Source organism: Pochonia chlamydosporia, assembly GCF_001653235.2.
Source record: "Pochonia chlamydosporia 170 chromosome Unknown PCv3seq00013, whole genome shotgun sequence".
Classification (NCBI taxonomy): domain Eukaryota; kingdom Fungi; phylum Ascomycota; class Sordariomycetes; order Hypocreales; family Clavicipitaceae; genus Pochonia; species Pochonia chlamydosporia.
The window spans coordinates 41,971-61,771 of NW_019154048.1; the positions used below are offsets into that span (position 1 = coordinate 41,971).

Here is a 19,801-nt window from a genome sequence, read left to right on the forward strand (position 1 = left end):
CTCTTGGCTATCGCGCATATCGGGCACCCCTTTTCCCTAAACGCCAATCTTGGGCTGCTTCTTGCGCGAGCAGAGCGTTTGCGAAAGTGCCAATCGGCTGCAGCTCCGAGTGTGGTGGTTCACCATCAGGGCTTTTGGTGTGGGTGACCAGCCATGTCTGTAGTCGAGGCAGGAGACCCGTTAACAGTTAAATTCTACACTAATGTGTATGTGGAATGAGACAGTTACTTAGCAGCGTCCAGGTGAAACTCGGTCTTGGTATGTACATGCATTCAAGAGTAACGACCAGGAAAACTGGAATAAGTAGCAAAAAGGGAGGGCAAAATTACGCGCCATTTTACACGAAGCGCGGATTCACTTTTCGCGGAAACAGGTCGAGCTAGATACGACCCGTAGCATAGAAAACCGTAGTAGCATAGAAAACCGTAGTAGGACGAAGGGTAGCAAAAACCTTTCCCGCCCTTAAGAACTGAGGAAGAAAATAGAACAAGAATAACAACAATAAGATTATTAGTAACTTAATGTATACTTCTATAATTTATCTCATTTCACCTGACGTTAGCCAAGTGCAAACTCGTTATACACTATGGCATGTTTGCGTGTTCTTCCTCCCTCCTTCTTACGCATTAAAGTGTGTTGAAGGCGAAACACCCTTAGATGCACTAAAGATGGGGATCTGCAAAACTAGGTGTGTGCAACACTCCGACAAACAGTCCCCCTGGGTTGTACAGTACGGTGGGATATTAGACAAATGACTGCAAAGTCCGCTAAATCGCTAAAACTCTCCCCAAAATCCACCTAAAGAAAGCAAATAGCTATATTCTTAATTAATAGCATATTCTATAGAAAAAGAGTTATAGTAAATATAGTTATAAGAGGCGCGCAATAAATATACACTGCTTTTTTTTAAGATTATTAGTCTCTAGAGTAATAGTTAGTAATAGGCATAATAGCGCTATAACTTACTATAATATAGGTAGTTTTAGCTGCACCTTTAGCTGTACCTCTAGCCGCAAATATTTACCACAATAAAAAGCAAAAAAAAGTAATGTATATTTATCGCGTGCCTCTAGTTACTATATTTACTATAACTCTTTTTCTGTAGAATGTGCTATTAATTGAGAATATAGCTTTTTGCTGCCTTTGAGTGGATTTTAGTGCATTTCTGCTGTGGATTTTGGCGATTTGGCGGACTTTGCAGTCATTTGTCTAATATCCGACCGTAGTACAGAGCACCGTACCAGAAACATTCCGTGCAAAAATGAGGGGACACCCAACGACCACTTCCTATACACGACGAACCTGGGGTTCGACGTTGGCACACCCTACCGACCGCCTTAAAATGGCCGGCCGCACTGTTGCTGACTCGCCTCGATGCAATTGATAGAATTCAGGATGCAACACGAATCCCGAGGATCAATATTGTACCCTGGGTATAGATAACCGTCCGCGTTCGCGCAGCCGTCCACGCCGTCGGTGCTGTTCTGAAATATAATACCGACGCAGCCGGTCAGGTTTGGGCACGCAGCCGGCGTGCAGCCCACCCCCAGTACCACGGCAGCCATTAGCACAACCATCGTGGCGCCCCTTGTAAGGATGGTTGACATTGTGTCTTTGAAAAATTTAGTGAGAGTCTAATTAAACGGAATTTAAAAAGTAGTATGGGCACTATTTTTCGTGTAACTAACTTTATAGAAACTGGGGACATGGGTATTTATACAGCGATGTAGCGAGCGATCGGGTTGAATATGTCACTCTGGGCCGTCACCACCACCATCCTGGTCGCACGTTCCGAACAGGCAACTGGCGGTTCGGACCTGACATGCACCGATGGCTTCATAGCACTAGCTGCGGCTTCCCGGAAGGCTTTGCGACTGAAGGGCCTGTGGGCACATTGGAGGCGCTCGTGGCGGCTTTGAGTGGCTGGTGGCTGCACCCAGGGAACCTTTTCAGCACTTCTCGCGGCGGCTTAGGTGTGTGCAACATATCACGGTGCGTTCCTAGGCAAGTTGGGCGAGGGTTATCCTCGTCCCAAGTTCATGCATTTCGTAGTACGATGCCGCTGCTGTAAAGCGAAAGGTGTTTGCTGTACATTGTAGCATGCTATCGCATATCACACATGGCTTGGCGAGTCTGTCCCGGTCACATTTCCATATCGCGTACAATTTCGTATGTGGTGAGCACGGCCATGTAAATCTACGAAGGGTGCAGTTGAGGAACCCGGGGTATGCATTTACACTCAATGCGGCCTAGGCGCAACAAGCAGCCAAGTTCAGAACCCTAGAGGATCATCAGGGGCAAGAGCCATATGCAACGTCCAAATGTTTGCCTTCTCTCTGGCAAGCGGGTCATCTGAAACCGAGTGCTGTCAGGCTGGTTTTCTACAATGCTCACGTCGTAAATTGTTGTCAAGTCTCGGAAGCTAAGCGGCCGTTTCAGCGAGCCATCCTACTACCCTTTCAGGCTTTTGCAAAGATGCCAACGTTTGCAACCAGTACGTTATGGCTCCTCGAGCCGGGATTAGGAGGCTGCTATTTGGCTTGCAGGCGGATATGCCGATGGCTGAGGCGTTGGATGCAAATAGTCAAGGCCGTAACATTTTGGCTCCCACCAACAGGTTCTAGCTGTAAAGGCTCAAGCCACGTGCACGCAACATCTCGGCCACTCCCCAGTATTGAGATGAGGCTGTGCCGGCGACAAGCAGAGGCTATGCTGTGAACTAAATAAATTACATCTCAATGCAATCGGTCCGTGGGACAGGATAAATTATTGAGTATAACTCTTTGGTTCGGACATCGGGACAATTAAAGTGGCAGTGCATGCTCAATTCGATCCATATGGAGGAAGCGTCGCGCCGAATTGTCGGAAGTTTTTCTCGTCCGTCTACATCTCTGACAAAAATGATTACATATTGTGACTTCTCCGATCATAGCCACGGATAGTGCACATCATTTTTGTTATCGCTCGGCATTCCAATCACTCTTAACTATAGATAGGCAACGTTCAGCATTATCCATCACCAAAATAAACCCTTCGCCAGCCTAATCGTCAAGCCTTTTAAGCGTATGTAGCGCATTAGCAAGTCGCCGGATTCTGAGCGCTCGTCGAACCTCAGCAAGCAAAAGCAGAACCCAACGGCATCCACTCCATACGACAATACGGTTTGATAACGTACCAACCGGCAAACCGCGCCACGATTGGATGGGAGAGTTTACGCTTTCTAGGAAGGTTTGGGGTTAGGTTTTGGACATGCCTGTTCAGACATGGGGTATGTTAGATTGTGGTGAGCTCATCATGTGTTGTCTTCCAAGAGGACACAAAGGAATCCACTTCCCCTTAATGATTCGGCTATTATATCTCTTCCGTGATCTCCTGCATGCTTCTCTACAATGCCCTGTGTATCGTCTAGAGGAGAGCTCGGTTATCATGTCAATAATCTCATCCGCTTCTCCTCGACTAGCCAACAAGATCTCCTGTCAAGATCATGTCGCTTATGTACAGCAAGCGCAGTATGGTATTGCCTACGAGGTAACAGCAGTTATCAAACTGCTACCTGCAAGGCAGCAGTATTATAACAAATATTTAGTTTTTTATAATCCCGTCCTTTTAGATAGAAAATCAAGAGTCTCTCGTTGCCCGATCCAGAGGGATCTTCTGCCCAATCGTTGCTTCAGCTATGCAAGGCAGTTATGACGTGTGACCAGGTTGGTAGTTAACACCGACTTGAAAACCTGCGACCGAAATCAAGCTTCGCCCAGCTATGTCTCGGATCCTGACTGCCACGCGAACGGCAGGAAAAATGTGCAGCGTCTACTGCAAGGACTCGAAACAGGCGCGAGAGTGTATATAATATGATTGTTGCAGTCACGGATTACACTGCTGTCCAACACATCGCCAAAGGAGAATTAAGCCCCGTGAGGGGTGACTCAAGGCCTGATGGATCCGGCGTTTTCTGATTTCCACGATGCAGGGGATTCAAGTGAGTCTGATGGAAACCAAACAAGTCTCCGAGCAAGACCGAGTCGGCGACAAAGATCAAAATCTGCAGTGGACCCCTCGTATTAAGGGCGAAGCATCTACTTGTGTGTAAGCAGGCAACCCAGGGCTCCATTAGCCAGACTTGAACAGCTGGTAGCGTCGAGCATGTGGTTGAACTAATTTGAATTCACTCGACTCAACTCAAGGTGAGCATGTTGTCAGGGAACGTCCCGGAATCGCCCATTTGCTGAACAATTGAGAGGAATTCATCAGATGATATTCCAATGTTGTCAAGGAACTCCATATCGCTTGTGGGTTGCGCGTGAGACCCCGTGTGCATTGATTGGTTTGTGGCGACACATCTCGTTGGTGGGTGTGCTTCATTGTCTGCTGAAAGCAGCCCTTCTTGATCCCTGCTCAGTTTTGTATCAAGGTTTAACCCCTGTGGATTCGGTCCAGACAGATGCAACGTTTGAAGGCCCTTTCGTTGACCTCGCGAAATTGATTCACTGCAAAGGTCCTCGAGGTGGCAAAGCTCTGACCGGCGTGCTTGAGCCACGCGGTTCCGTCGATACACCAAATCGTTTAAAATATGATGGGGCATTTCGTGGCAACTATTGAAATCGACGACATCTGGAAAGAGCGCATTGGCTATGGTCAAATTCAAGGCAGCTCCAACAGTGAACTCGACGTCATAAGGGAGGACGAATCTGGAGAGTGCGTTAGTGAGAAAACCCCTCTGATTTTCCAACACGGAGTGGACGACAAAGGCCACCGCTACAGGAAGATGCTTACCCAGAACACTATACTCGCTAGTAAGGATTTGAAGCGTCTTGGCCGCTGACTTGATCCCTGTGGAGAGGACAGAGCCTGTTTGGGCGAGGAAATCGGTCCAATTTTCGTCACCTTGAAATCCCAACATGCTGAGTCGCTCCTTCATGACCGACAAAAGTAGGGGGCGGGTGGCAAATATCACACACTGTAACAGGCCTTAGGTCAGAAAGCTAAACCCGGGATGGCTGAGCATGATGCGTGGAGTGGACAGTGCAACGAACCTGACGATACAGCAGTGTAAGAAGCCGTGTGTCTCGGGGCATTGTTCCCGCAGATTTCTGGAATTTGATACTGATAATCTTCTCAATCTCTTGAGCGTGATGAGCCAACGTGTGCAGAATAGACCTAGTCTGTTCAAGAAACACTGCCAACTCAGTTACACCAGGCTTGTAGACGGCTATTGAGAATGAATACAAGACATTGCACAGGCAACAAGGGTATGGGAATAGGGCGCGTGACTGAACGTACTGGTTAAAATCAGAGACATTAAATGCGAAAGGTTGACCTGAAGGCTTCGGGCGGTGTCAGCCGCTGAGCCTATTCCCGGTGGGTTGACCGGAGTCGTGATATCGCTATCCTGCATCGACATTGGCAGCCCGACAGAAGATGAAAAATGCCTGTCCGTGATGTAGAGCGTCCACCAGAGATCGCGGGCATCAGCAGCCATTTTGGAAACTAGTTCATGTTCCGGCAGGTGAGTGTGCATTCCCTCCAATTGCGCAATTCGAATTGCCTGACCGAGCTTATCGAACACAAATGTTAGCAAAATAAATGTTCCCTGTCCGCGAGAAAGATGTTGCCGGACTTACAAAAAAGTTGGCACCTTCACGCTGATCAGTTGAGTACAAGTACAGGCCGCCTAGTGCCAAGATTTCCATTGCCAGGAAACTATCCATCCAGAGAGAATTGGAATCTGGCCATTAATGCCATTGTTCTGAAAAAGAACTTGGAACCTGGGGGGTCCGGGCTGTCCCTTGGCGGCGCATGAAAGGCTGTTCCAAAAGCAATTGTGAGGAGAAACTTGCAGAACCAGAGGGGGGATTCGGTTGCCCTCTGCAGTGCGTTGGGGTAAAAGTCTCGAATTTCGTCCTCCAACTCGTCTTCTTCGTATATCGGTAGGTTTGACCTAAATGGAACTTAACAGCATTGAACAGATACAGCGCATGATGTAGTGACGGTAGATCAGTAACATAGGGCACGTCACATGCCGTGGACGTCTTGTATTTCAGACTGTATATCTCTGTACTGAACAGACTAGGTGGAAGAGACGAGTCTCCCGGGTACAAAGTCTCGGTCAGCATTGGAGTGAGGCGAACCGTGAAGGACCAAGTAGACCAAGGAGCAAGCCACACTATCACGGCCACAGTTAGTTTTGTTTAGTACTTGGGTGCGACGGGGAACACGCACTCCATGCCCTTTTGTTTCTCTGTGTGTTTCTGATGGTCTTGGCCGGCATGGTAAAAGTACTCGACCAGATACTGCTCAGAGGCGACGCAACCTGAGGGTAGTGCGAGGACATCGATCCTGGGTCTGGACCGACAACCGAACCGGCGTTGGGGTCCTTCATGGTGTTCGGAGGAGGATAGGAAGCAGGTCCAGACAACGGGTCGGGACCAGAATAAGAACCAGGAAGGACATTAAGTTGCGGAAATTGAACAATGGGTGCCATGGCGGGTGATGTCGGTGTGGCATCCATGCGTGGATCGAAAATGGCGACCCCGTTGATACCAAATGCTTTTTCATTTGAGCGCTTCTGCCCACACAGAGGCTCATCTTGAAGTGACGATCGCGAGATGGGAGACGTGTTGAATGTGTGCGTAGTCGTTCGCGACTCTGAAAGTAGTGTGCTGTCATTATTCGGACTGTGCTGGCTTCCATCGTGCGATTCTTGGTCATATTTTCTCGTCGCAGTCGTTGTCGTTGTCGTGGCCAAAAGGCTTCGAGTTGCCTCTGTCCGCTTCTGCAAGTCCTTCAAATATCTGTTGCGAGACAAGGGTGTAAGCGTGGCTCAGAGACGTCCCATGGGGTACAAAATTTTCTTTCCGGGGTTCTGCACCAACTTTTCTGTCACGACGACTTTTCTATAGCCATTAGCGAAACGGCAGCGGACTGCGCGCCTTTGGCAGTTTTGGCAAGGCTCCTTGCCAGAGCATTTATCTTGCTCTGCCGACTTGGAACGCACCTATGGGAAGGATGTCGGGACAATATGCTCATTATTCCATCTTGCGCATGGGGGCCTGAGTCTTACCCATTTGCTGTTCGACGGGCTTTGCGTGGCTCTTTCAACAGGGAGTTTGCGTCCATTGTGCTACAAGTGTCGAAATGTGATCTTATCCCACCACTGTCTGGTGAACAGTCGCTTCACCGAAACGAATTGTACAGCACGATGGACAGTAAAAGAAGTGGATGGCAAATAGTTGCGGGACAGACATCTTGCGCGATTCCTTGGAGAAGCTGGGGGAAGCGGCAGGGGACGCTAACTGCGCTAACCAGTCTGGTGGGCGGTGGGGTTTGGTCCCATGTCTAATGCCAGTCTACCAGATGCTACCCCAGACATTATAGTATAATTAAATAATCTATAGCCTTTTTCTTACTTATTATCTAGGTCTACTAGTATTACTTATTAATAGAGGCTAGCACTCTTATTAATAAGTTATAATTAATAGAAAGGTAACGTAGGTGCATAGCGAGTCAGACAATATAGCAAGGTAGACACCTAATACTACCTTATCACAAATATTCTACAGAATAATAACCACAGCATAAGAAATCAATTAATCTTTACTGCTATCTTCTTTATTAGATATTTCTATATTAATCTAATAAGTTTGCGCGTTATAACTAGTCTTACTATATATACTATATTGCTAACCCTTTATCTTATTATAGAGCTTATAACCTCTAGTCTAGCAATCTTCTAGCTTTATCTGCTCTTCTATATTATTCTAGTCTTAAAGAGCTTATCTCTTAGTAATAGTTATACTACTGCCTTAATATAATTATATTTTTTTTAGCTCTATAATGCTTACTTAGTAGTATATTTGCTTTCTAAAGTTAGTTAACCTTAGCCTTTAAGAGTATAACCTAATATATTATTCTATATATTCCCTTTATAACTTAATCTATAGCAGTTAAAATTAATATTAGTAAGCTTTCCTAATAGTAATTAATTTATCTTTTAATATAGTTAGTCTATAAAGTTACCTTAGTTAGATTATTTAGGGTCTTTAGAACCTATAAATTTAGTAGCTTAGGTGTCTCTTTAACTAGTATTAAAGTCTATAGCCTTATATCTAGACGTAATAGAATACTATTTAGATTAAATAGAATAAGACTTATACCTCTAAAAGCTTCTTAGATATTTTCTTTAGTTATTATAGCTTTAAAGGTAGTATAAAATATAGGAAAGAAGTTAGCCTATATAATATATATAATATATACTCTTATAAGTCCTTTAATTTCTTTACTATATACTTTCTTTAGTAGCCTAAAATAGCTAATATCTAATAGCTAAAGAATATAGAATAAATAAGATAGTATATAAAGCATAATAATCTTATGCTCTTTATAGAATACCTTAAATTTAGTTAAGTAGTAACTTTTATATCTATCTAGAATAAGAAGTTAATATATACTATAACTTTTAGGTTTAATATGCTTTTTAAAGTGCTAGATTTAATCTATAGCTTTCTTATTTATAGTCTAGCTATTATAAGTTATAGAGATAACCTAATCCTTTAGTAGCATGCTATCTTTATACTAGTTTCTAAGGTAAAATTACTCTATAGCTATAATAAATAGCAGGATAGCTTTACCTTAGAAATTAATAGACTAAAGTACTAAAACCTATTTTCTATTACCTAGTTAAGCTAAATTTAGCTTACTATATCTTTTTAAGCTTATAATTACTATTATAGTTAAGATTATGCCTATTATAAAGCTAGTCTTATTAAAGTTATAAAAATCCTTATCTTATATGCTATATTTTATAATAGTATTATATATAAGCTTAAACTAAGGCTTAATTATCTTTAGATCTTTATATAAGGCTCTCTAATAGTTATATCTATGCATAAAACACATAGATAGCTATAGTTAGCACTTAATAAAGTTTAAAGCCTATTATAATCCTATAGAAGGCGTATTATAATCTATAAGTAGTTAATTTGCTATATCTTATATACTACTAAGTTAGAGAGAAAAAGACTATAAATCTAGGTTAAGTATATACTTAATAATTATTAACTCTTTTAGATCTATAAGTTTTTAAGAATTAGGCATAGTATTATATTATATAGTTTTTCTATTATGTTAGTTATAAAGTAAACTATAGCTAATACTATATACTTTTATAGCAGCTTGCATGCTTAACTTTAAGTCTCTTTGTATTGCTTTAATAGCTAAGATTAAATAATTCTCTTTACTTAAGGATTCTATGATTTGTGGTTGAGAAATATGCGATTAAAAAGGGATAGTTCTATTTTTATGGTTAGGTGTCTAACTTGCTATGTTGTCCGACTTGCTATGCACCTACATTATTACTAAATAGTTATAATAAGGTTTCTTAACTTACTTATTAAATAAGGTATTATCTTTTTACTCTTTCTTAAGAAGGTCTTAGGTTTTATCTAGTAGATCTTTCTTTTAAGGGTATTTAACTCTTATTACTATATTAGTATAATTCTCTTTATAGGTCTTTTTATACCTCTATATTATAGTTATCTAGTAGGGTTAATACCTCTTTTTACTTCTAGTTATATTATCTCCTATGTATATTATTATATAAATACTATACCTAAGTACTACTAGAGTTATAATCTAGCAGTTAGTAATAAGCTATATAAGCCTAGTAATTAAAGTAATAAGTATATAATTAACTATTTCTTATCTAATTAAATAGTCTAGACCTTTCTTAATAGTTTTTCTTATTACTTTTCTGCTAAGTAGCCTTAATATAGCTAACTTTCTCTATTAGCTAGTATTAATTTAGTAGGTATTACTACTCTATTTTTAATTTCTATTATTACCTAAGCTATTACTAGCCTAATTAATATTATTCTATCTTATTTGCTTCTATTTCTAATTTCTTTTTTCTATTTATTTATCTTATTACTTATATTTATATATATAGTTATAAGATATAGTTTTTAGTTTTATTAAGTCTTAGCTCTTTTAGGGCTTTCTTAGTCTTCTAGTTCTTAGTAGTAGCATAAAAGTACCTCTAATTACTAGGATTAAGTAATTCTAATTAATTAGAGTATTTACTTAGGTAAAACTACTATTTTTATTAGCCTAAAGTAAATATACCTAAGAGCTTAGAGTAGCTTATAAAATACTATACTTACATGCAGCTTATTAGCAATTTAGTCTAGATTATTATTTTTCTTTAGTCTAAATAGTTAGAATTCTTTTAATTGCCTAGGTTAAATAGTATTTAATCTTTAATTGCTTTAGTCTTTCTAAAAGACTTTAGTAGTATTATTTAGTAGTATACCTTTATAAGGTATAGCTAGCAGCAAAGAAAGGTACTCTTAGTTAATAAGAGATTTAGTAAATAAGTATTAGATATTCTAAGTAAATAGCTCTTATTAAGAAAATTGCGGTTAAGTCTATTAATTAAAAAAATATCTAGCTAAAGGGGGAAGAACCTCCCTTTTATCTGTGTGCTAGCTATAAGATTAAATAAAAACACTAAGTCCCTTTTTCCTATCCCCTTATCAGGCCCCCAAGTGTGAGCAATTCCGCCCACATACTATCTAGCTTAGTATGAATTAGTCTGGCAAGATAGCTTTTAGATAATAATGCTAACCCTAATCTAACCCTAAACCTTACGGCAGCTTAGTAATTACTATAGGGTTCTCGTGCCAGGTCCGTAACAATATAAACCGATAGCTCCGGTTACTCTGAGATTGAATTCCTGTGGTATCTGAGGTTTATTGTAGGCACTAACTTGACACCTGGAGTTGGTAGGGGCGAAGCCAACTGGCAAGGCAGGTAAATACTAGTTTGTGAATTGAATGTACATTAATTTACATGCGCTAAGAGCAAACATTTGCAAGACAAATCGTCGCATCTACTAATGGCAACTTGTGATTAGGGCGTTTAAAACCAGGCTCAAGAATGGAAGGTCACAAGTTAATGCCTGTTATTCCGTGACCCCAAAACTCCTCCTTTCAACCCCTTTACTCCCGCCGATAACAACTCTTGGAAAAGGCTGCCTCCGTTGATTGAACAAAGTACAACGTGGTGTAATCGCTAGCCGTCATCACGGGCTGTGGCGGTCTCGGTGGTTGAAAATAATAGGAAAAAGCAATTGCTCAGGAGAAAAGAAGTGATCGGTACATAAAATAGGCATTAGAAGCGTGTAATAAGAGAGAGGAGAACAATTAATAATAACGAATTTATTCAGAAAATATCATAAGTCTTAACAAAATATAGCTAACTAAGAATCCCACAACATGACCAGAACTCTCTGGTACGTTTCCTCAATTACACCGACGGGAATGACTCTATCTCTTCCATACTTTACGGTTTTACCATTCTTTACCACGAAACTCACCTTCCGCGGCGCTGTCTTGTCAATCCGTGGATTAGTATTAAGCGCATTAATATACGTCGATTTCGTTCCTCGAACTATCCGAATTGGTACTCGCATGCATCTCACCCGCATGGCTCCCACCCTCCTTGGATGCATGCTTTAAGGACGTCTTCTGCCGGTATACCCGCTTCAATCACGAGTTCCATTCTGCGGACACCCTTACCGTGGTTAAAATCGCCCGTGTTAAATGCCTGTTTGGCAGTTTGTTGCATGGTGGGGAGGTTGTCCTTGAGGAAGGATTCCGCAACAGCTAAGCTCGGGACGGGGTTACCTAGCGAGCGATAGTAATTTCTCCGGCTAGGTTATAGCCTTATAGGGTGCGCTAGAAAAAATAGTTAGAATAGTAGAGAATAAAGTAGGTTCTTAAGAGTATTCTGGTTTTAATTTATATACTCTGCGTCTTAGCCTTGCGCTGAGCTAGGGTTTTAATTGCTAAGATTGCGTGGGCTATTTATCCAAAATAGCTAATATTAGAAAAGAGACTATAAACCGCTAGCGAGATCTAATGTATCTCACCTGATAAGTTAGGTGTCTCCTTATGTTAATGGCTAGAGCGAACGGTCAGAGTCAGCTGGCGCTAGGAATAATACTCCACCTGCCTAGAGGTGCCCTAAAGAAATTTATTGTCCTATTAAAGAACCAGGCAATAATATATATAAAGCCGCCTTACTAGCTCTTAAGCAAAGTTTATTTTCTTCCCCTTATTAACGGCTTTCGCTATGCTGCGCTATTCTTCTTAAGTGACATTAGCTAAAAGTTAATTAAGGTTTATTTATGGTGGAGAAAGCTTCGTGAGTTCTATGGTTTAAGCATTAATTAAGCTTAATAGCAGGGTTAGTATTAGAGTAGATTAGGCAAATTAGCTATAGAAGTGGATAGCTAGATAGTAGAGAGCAAACGCGTATTAATAGTAAATAATAGAATATTATGCAATCTATATTATGGTCTTAATAGAGATAATAATCTTCCTACTTATATACGGCGTTGTTAGCGGCCAGAGTCTATTGCGAACCTTTGTTAATCACTACTAAGTTAACCCAAATATATGGCAGCATTAAGACAAACGAGTTAAATCATGTCCTAACCCTCTCCAGCCTAGTGCGTCGCAGACTTAGGGGGATAGTCCAAAGATCTTTGCCTTAATTGGCTAGAGGTAGTTGCCCTAAAGTGTCCGATATGCAAGTCCAAACAAGCTTCTTACCTAGCTGCGCTAACCGACGTCAAAGAAGCCGAAATACCATCTTCTTAACGCAGTTGCTTGTCCTGAGATGGCCCTTATCTGCCCCACTTCCACTACCTCCTGTAAATCGCTCTCGCAGTTAGTTGAGCGCGCCAAGTTGTCGTCGAGGCTCCAGGTCTCCATTTCCTGCCTACCTCTTTCGAAAAGACTCCTATGTCATGCTAAGAAAGTAAGATGACAAAGGAAGGTGTGTCTAGCTCGCTATGTAACCAGATCGTCGCTACCTTGGGTGGCCATGTTCAAATTCAGTTGCATATAATTACCTGAAGACTGCATACGGTTTTAAGGAAACTGGCACGTTGCAATGGTCTCGAACAACCAGTGTCACTACTCCTCGTTCCATGGCATGTTAAATATGTTAAAATATCACTTGAGCGATTCTCGGGAACACCGCACTTAACAGGTTAGCTTGCTCAAATATCAGGGAGCTACATCTGTTGTATATGTACCGGCAAAGTAACGTCGTGTGTGTGCTTTGATTCCCTTGGACCCTAATAGCCTGCATCATGGATTCCAGAATGATTGGCATTGCATTTGTCCCCGCACGAGGAAACTATTTCCTCCTCAGCTCGCTTAGCCCATTTGTATCTCCAACGCGTCAATCGATGAAGATGCAGGGAGTTAAAAGGAGCGAGCGCAATGTAACGTAGCGCAGAACACACCCGACGGGTCTATACGATAACCGTAGGAAAGAGAGTTAACGATGTTATTTCCACTTTTCGGAATGAGGAGTTAGTTTGCTTGCTTAGACCTATGCGAAATGACAGTGCATAGACAGAGGAAGGAGGACTCAGGGGGGCTGGGCTGGGTTAAATGAGTTAATGCATTTTGGTTGGGATGTGTATATAACTGGAGGAATGTAAAGCTCCTTTGGCTTCGATAGAACTGTGAATAATCTGCATAGCCTCAAGTTGCACATAACTAGCCGGCTAGAAGCTCATAATAACGCTGTTTCCAGTGTGCTTTCCCTCGCATGCCAAGGCGCATATTGTGTTTGTTAAATCTGAAAACAAAATGAAAGTGTGGCGACTCGTATCTCGAGTAATTGCCTGGCAGGTCTTGACAGGTACATTTTCCCTCGCTCAAGTATCGACCGAGAAAACTAACTAGTGGAATAGGAACTGGCTGCGCACAACTCATCGGCATACCAACCGTTCCCTATCACCAATCCTATAGCACGCTCCCCTTGCAAAACATCAAACACATCGTTATTGACCGGTGCTACGCAAACTACCGTGATAATAACGGCAGCACTCTCATTCCACCCTCTCTACAAGACTTTGCAACCACCTTTGCCAAAGACTTACACGACACTCTTGGCATCGACGCAAAAGTAGCTGTGCGCAGCAAACCTAGCCCCAATAGCATCTTTCTCACACTCGGCAAGGCCGGTAACTACATTGATGCGGCAGGGCGACCTACGTCTGAGGGATACACCCTGTCTGCTAATGCACACGGTATTACTGTCACTGGTGCTTCTCCCCTCGGAGCCTGGTGGGGGACCCGGACTGTCCTTCAGCAAGCACTGCTACACAATGGTACGATTCCCATTGGTATTGGGACGGATTCGCCTGGCTGGGGAACGCGCGGGATGATGCTCGACTGCGGAAGGCATTTCTACCCCAAGGACTTTTTAATCGAAATGTGCAGCTACATGTCCTTCTTCAAGCAAAATACTTTCCATTTGCATCTCAGCGATAACCTCTTTGCGTCAGATATAACGCCAATTAACCTTGGCGATGTATACGCTCGTTTTCGCCTCTTCTCAGATAGTCCCGCAGTCAAGGGGTTAAGCAACTTCGCCAACGAGTCGTATACTCGGTCTGACTTTGACGAAATACAAACCAAGTGTGCAGCAAGGGGCGTCACTATTGTCCCTGAGATTGAGGCACCAGGGCACGCACTTCCCATTGTGCAGTGGCGGCCGCAGATTGGGTTCAAAGGGGATCTGACACTGTTAAACATTTCGCACCCCGACACCATACCCACCATGAAGACAATCTGGAAAGAATTTCTCCCATGGTTCCACAGCAAATATGTTTCCATCGGGGCAGACGAGTACAGCGGCCCCGAATACGACTACAAGATGTTCGTCAATAAACTGGCGTCTTTTATAGGGGGTGAATCAGGCAAGTCGATCCGGATATGGGGCACTTTCCCACCCAAGAAGCAGAACGACAATGACATCGAGACGTTTCACAATGTGACCATGCAGCACTGGGCGTTTGGTTATGGGAATCCAAGGCAGAGTTACATTGATAGTAACTACAGTGTGATTAACTCGGATGAGATGTTTTACATTGTTCTTAAATACGGGGGTTACGCTCGAACAATTGATATCTCCAGAACTTTTACTGGGAATCCAAGCAATAAGGGGAAATGGGAGCCGAACATCTTCAGTCTGAAGAGGGCAGCTGATAATGTGGCCAGAGAGGAGAAACTGGTCAGGGGAGCGATTGCGCCCATGTGGAATGACCAAGGGCCGAACGCGAGTGTGTATTCGGAGGCGTACTATGCGTGGAAGCAAGGGATTCCGGCGCTGGCAGATAAGCAGTGGGGTGGGAATTTGACGAGCGATCAGTACCCAGACGTATTTGGGAGGTTATTGGCCGCTAACATCCCGGGGGAGAATCTAGAGAGGAGGATCAAGTCAAAGGGCAGCGTGATATTCAACTACACCGACTTCTCTACTGGCGGTGGGAAAGTCAAAGATTCTTCGCCAAACGGATACAACGCTTCCACGGACTGCCGCTCAAGTCGCCAATCGCTCCAAGTCACGCCGTCATGCAGTCTAACTATGCCGCTGTCCTCCAAGGGAAGAAACTACACGCTTAGCATCTCGCTCAAGTTAAACAAGTTGCCTGATCCAAACAATACGACGCTCCTGTCGGGTGAGGATTCGGCGCTGATGCTCACTCCTAACATTACGCTCTTCGCTTCGGGCAATTACTATAGATTGAATAGGACGGTGGAGTTGGGGAAGTGGCTGGCCTTGAAGGTTGTTGCTCGTGGTGCGCATACGTATGCTTCCGTGGCGGGGGATGGGAAGGAGAACGAGTTTTTGGCGGGTATTTCGAATGGAAAGGGGACAGTGTGGAAGGAGATTGCGATTGAAGCGCCCATTAGGAGGGTTGGGGGGTGGGAGGGCGAGTTGAGAGGGTTAGTGTTAAGTGGTGAGGCTTGATTCTGTTGTGATGGGATGAGCATGGATTGTTTATACGGTGGTCCGTGATCTGGTGGAGATGGGAGTGGTTCATATGTTAATTAATGTGCCAGTATACTAGATGCCCCTGTAACACATAATACTATATTAGGTTGTAATATTACCTGTTTAGATGTGTTATATCAGTAGATACTATAAGATTTAACATCTACTACCACAAAACCATCGCAGAATTACATATAGCATAGTTACATGTTCTGCCACAAATATACTTCCCATGCTAAGTATTCTATTAGGTCTTCTCCGTTCCTAAGCCTAGATATATGCACATGCGCTACTATACTCCAAGTGTTTTGCGTATGCTATAGTTTTATATTTCTGCACTAAACGTAATACTATTGTGAATATAGCAAAGTAGTAAACTTATTAAAGTCACAGGCATGACAAACTTAGAGGGGTCTAGTACTGTGGCGTTAGAGAGTGCAGGAAAGCAAGTGTATTGAGCTAAAGACTGGTTAGAGTTATTCTCTGGGCGTTTGTTCCTTAAAACCGGCCTCGCTCCTGTTGCTGTTCTCTCCAATTTTTCTCTTCTTCTTTTTCACTTTACCTCCCCAAGTCGCAGTTGTAAGAACTTTTCTGCCTAATACTCGGGGCCACCCTCTAGCTCCGTCTATATTGCGCAACACCGGCAGCGGGCAACCTACCTTGTTTAGTGTTCCAGGAGTGGGTTGCCAGCAAATCTGAGGAGTGCACGCTAACCGTCAGTCTTCTGTAGTTCTTAAACACATTTAATGCCTTGATTAGGAACAGCCGCAGCGAGATAGATAAGTATATTATTTAAGAGCTACTTAGGTTATACCATAATAATCCTTTAGCGGGATATTTTAGTATAAAGAGATCTACTAAGCTGCTAAAGCAGAAGTTCTTCTAGAATTATATAGATAAGAATATAAAAGATTATATCAAGATATATGCTATTTTGTTGGCCTAAAACGAACACACCTAAGAGCTTAGAGTAGCTCGCGTAATACCACACTTACACGCAGCTCGTTAGCAATTTAGTCTAAATTAAATTTCTTCTCTTTAGTCTAAGTAGTTATAACTCTTCTAATTCCCTAGATTAAATAGTATTTAATTCTTAATTACTTCTATCTTTCTAGAAGACCTTAGCAATATTATTTGGTAGTATACCTCTATAAGGTGTAGCTATTAATAAAGAAAGGTGCTCTTAGTTAATAAGAGATTTAGTAAGCAAGCATTAAATACACTAAGTAAATAGCTCTAGTTAAGAAAATTGCAGTTAAGTCTATTAGTTAAGTTTCTAGCTAAAGGGGTTAGAACCTCCCTTTTATTTGTGTGCTAGCTATAAGATCAAATAAAAACACTAAGTCCTCTTTTTCTAGCTCCCTTGTTAGACCCCCAAGTGTGAGTAATCCCGCCCACATAATATACTAGCATATTATGCAAATAATAAATAGGTACTTAGGCAACTTAATAAATAGGTATAATATATCTATAACGGGAACGCTAGGTTTTAATAGGGTAATTTTTCCTTTGTTTAATTGTCTTTAATCCTACTTAATATTTTCTTCTCCCTATTATATATATTAGTAATAATACAACCGGACGCAAATAGACCTAACGCTCTAGCAGCTTACTCCTAGCTTTACTTTTCTGGGACTTACTGTAAATTTTAACCTTAAATAACTCTATTAAATAGGTTTACTATATTCTAAAAATGCTATAGCCTACTAGCCTTAAATTTCTCTATTAAATAATATATATAACGTGTTATTTTATTGCGAAAATCTCTAATAAACTCTTATCTAACTTTATTAATAAACTTAACTATAACTATACTAGCGCTAAAATTAAAATTAGTGTAATCTCCCTATAAACTTAACTATAATACTTACCGCATAAATAATAGGTATGCCTATAAAGAAGATTATAATAATACCTAGAAAATCTAGACTAGTACCTAGTCCTATTATAACTGCTATTATAGTACTACCTAGCCTAGATAACTATTAGGCTACTACCTCTTTATAATGCGCATTGCTTATCTTACTGTGATAATAAATATATGCTAGTTTCTCTATAATTTCCTAGCAGTTATCTATAGATTTATAGTATATAATATACTTCTTCTAGCTTATTATTAATATCTATAACGTGGGTGCATAACAAGCTGGCCACCATAACAAGCTGGCCACCTAATACAACTATCCTGTAAAGATTCTACAAAAAAATAATAATAACATAGAAAATTAATTAATCTTTACTGCTATCTTCTTTATTAGATGTTTCCACATTAATCTAATAAGTTTGCGCGTTATAACTAGTATTGCTATATATACTATACTGCTAACCCTTTATCTTATTATAGGGCTTATAACCTCTAGTCTGGCAATCTTCCTGCTTTATCTACTCTTCTATATTATTCTAGTCTTAAAGAGCTTATCCCTTAGTAATAGTTATGCTACTGCCTTAATGTAATTGTGTTTTTTTAGCTTTATACTGCTTGCTTAGTAGTATATTTGCCTCTTAAAGTTAGTTAACCTCTACCTTTAAGAGAGCTATCTTGTGCATAATACTATATATTCCCTTAGTAATCTAGTCTATAGCGACTAAAATTAATATTAGTAAGCTTTCCTAATAGTAACTAATTTATCTTTTAATATAGTTAGTCTGTAAAGTTGCCTCTATTAGATTATTTAGGGTCTTTAGAACCCACGCGTTTAGTAGCTCTAGTGCCTCTTTAACTGGCATTAGAGTTTATAGCCTTACATCTAGGCGCAATAAGACGCTTTTTAGATTAAATAGAATAAGTTCTATGCCTTAAAAAGCTTCCTAAATATTTTCTCTTGTTATTGTAGCTTTAAATGCGGTAAAAAACGCAGGGAAGAAGTTAGCCTTAGTGATGTGAGTTATATGCGCTCTTATAAGTCCTTTAATTTCTTTGCTGTATGCCTTCTTAAGCAGCCTAAAACAGCTAATATCTAGTAGCTAAAGAATATAAGATAAATAAGATAGCATATATAGCGTGATAATCTTGTGGTCTTTATAGAATAACTTAAATGCAGTTAAGTAGTAGCTCTTATGCCTATCTAGGATAAGAAGACAGTATGCGCCACAAGTTTAAGGCTAGATATACTTTTTAAAGTGCTAGATCTAATCTATAGCTTTCTTATTTATAGTCTAGCTATTATAAGTTATAGAGATTACCTAATCCTTTAGTAGCATGCTATCTTTATACCAGTTTGCCAGGTAATATTGCCCTGTAATAATAATAAATAGCAGGATAGCCTCCCCTTAAGAATTAATAGATTAAATCACTAAAACCTATTCTCTATTACCTAGCTAAGCTAAGGTTAGCTTCCTATATCTATCTAAGCTTATAATAACTATAGTAGCTAAGATTATGCCTATTATAAAGCTAGTCTTATTAAAGTTATAGAAATCCTCCTCTAGGATACTATATTTTGCAATAGTATTACGCACAAGCTTAAACTAGTCTCTAATTAGCTTTAGATCTTCGCATAAGGCCCTCTAGTAGTTATATTTACGCGTAAAACGCATAGTAAGCTCTTTATAGCGCTTAATAAAGTTTAAAGCCTATTATAGTCCCACCAGAGGCACATTACAATCTACAAGCAGTTAATTTGCTATATCTTATATACTGCTAAGCTAGGGAGAAAATAATCGCGTATCTAGGTTAAGAATATACTAAATAATTATTAATTCCTCTAGATCTATTAGTTTTTATAAGTTAGGCGTAGTATTGCGTTATACTGTAATGCTGTTTAGACAAGCACTAAGTAAGCTATAACTAACATTATAGACCTTTATAATAGCTTAAATGCTTTAGTTTAGGCCTCTTTAAAAAGCCTAACTAGCTAAGATTATTTGACTTTCTTTGTCTTAAGATTCTATTTTTTTTAGGTGGAGAAATAGATGTTTAAAGGATACTACTTCTATTTGGGTT

At 40.9% G+C, this 19,801-nt stretch overlaps 2 protein-coding genes across 2 annotated transcripts; one reads left to right on the top strand and one right to left on the bottom strand.

The window, feature by feature from the left end:
• Positions 1-4,174: 4,174 nt before the first annotated feature.
• On the bottom strand, positions 4,175-7,116 carry VFPPC_12264 (C6 transcription factor; the record flags this gene model as incomplete). Its single annotated transcript, XM_018290195.1, has 8 exons — positions 4,175-4,957; positions 5,034-5,209; positions 5,281-5,554; positions 5,622-5,700; positions 5,759-5,938; positions 5,989-6,163; positions 6,220-6,791; positions 7,061-7,116. The coding sequence occupies 8 exons, from the start codon at positions 7,114-7,116 to the stop codon at positions 4,175-4,177; spliced, it is 2,295 nt and encodes a 764-aa protein (XP_018136992.1).
• Positions 7,117-13,664: 6,548 nt separating this feature from the next.
• VFPPC_12265 (beta-hexosaminidase) lies at positions 13,665-15,834 on the top strand (the record flags this gene model as incomplete). The annotated part of the gene is made up of 2 exons (XM_018290196.1): positions 13,665-13,716; positions 13,769-15,834. The coding sequence occupies 2 exons, from the start codon at positions 13,665-13,667 to the stop codon at positions 15,832-15,834; spliced, it is 2,118 nt and encodes a 705-aa protein (XP_018136991.1).
• Between the last annotated feature and the right edge of the window lie 3,967 nt (positions 15,835-19,801).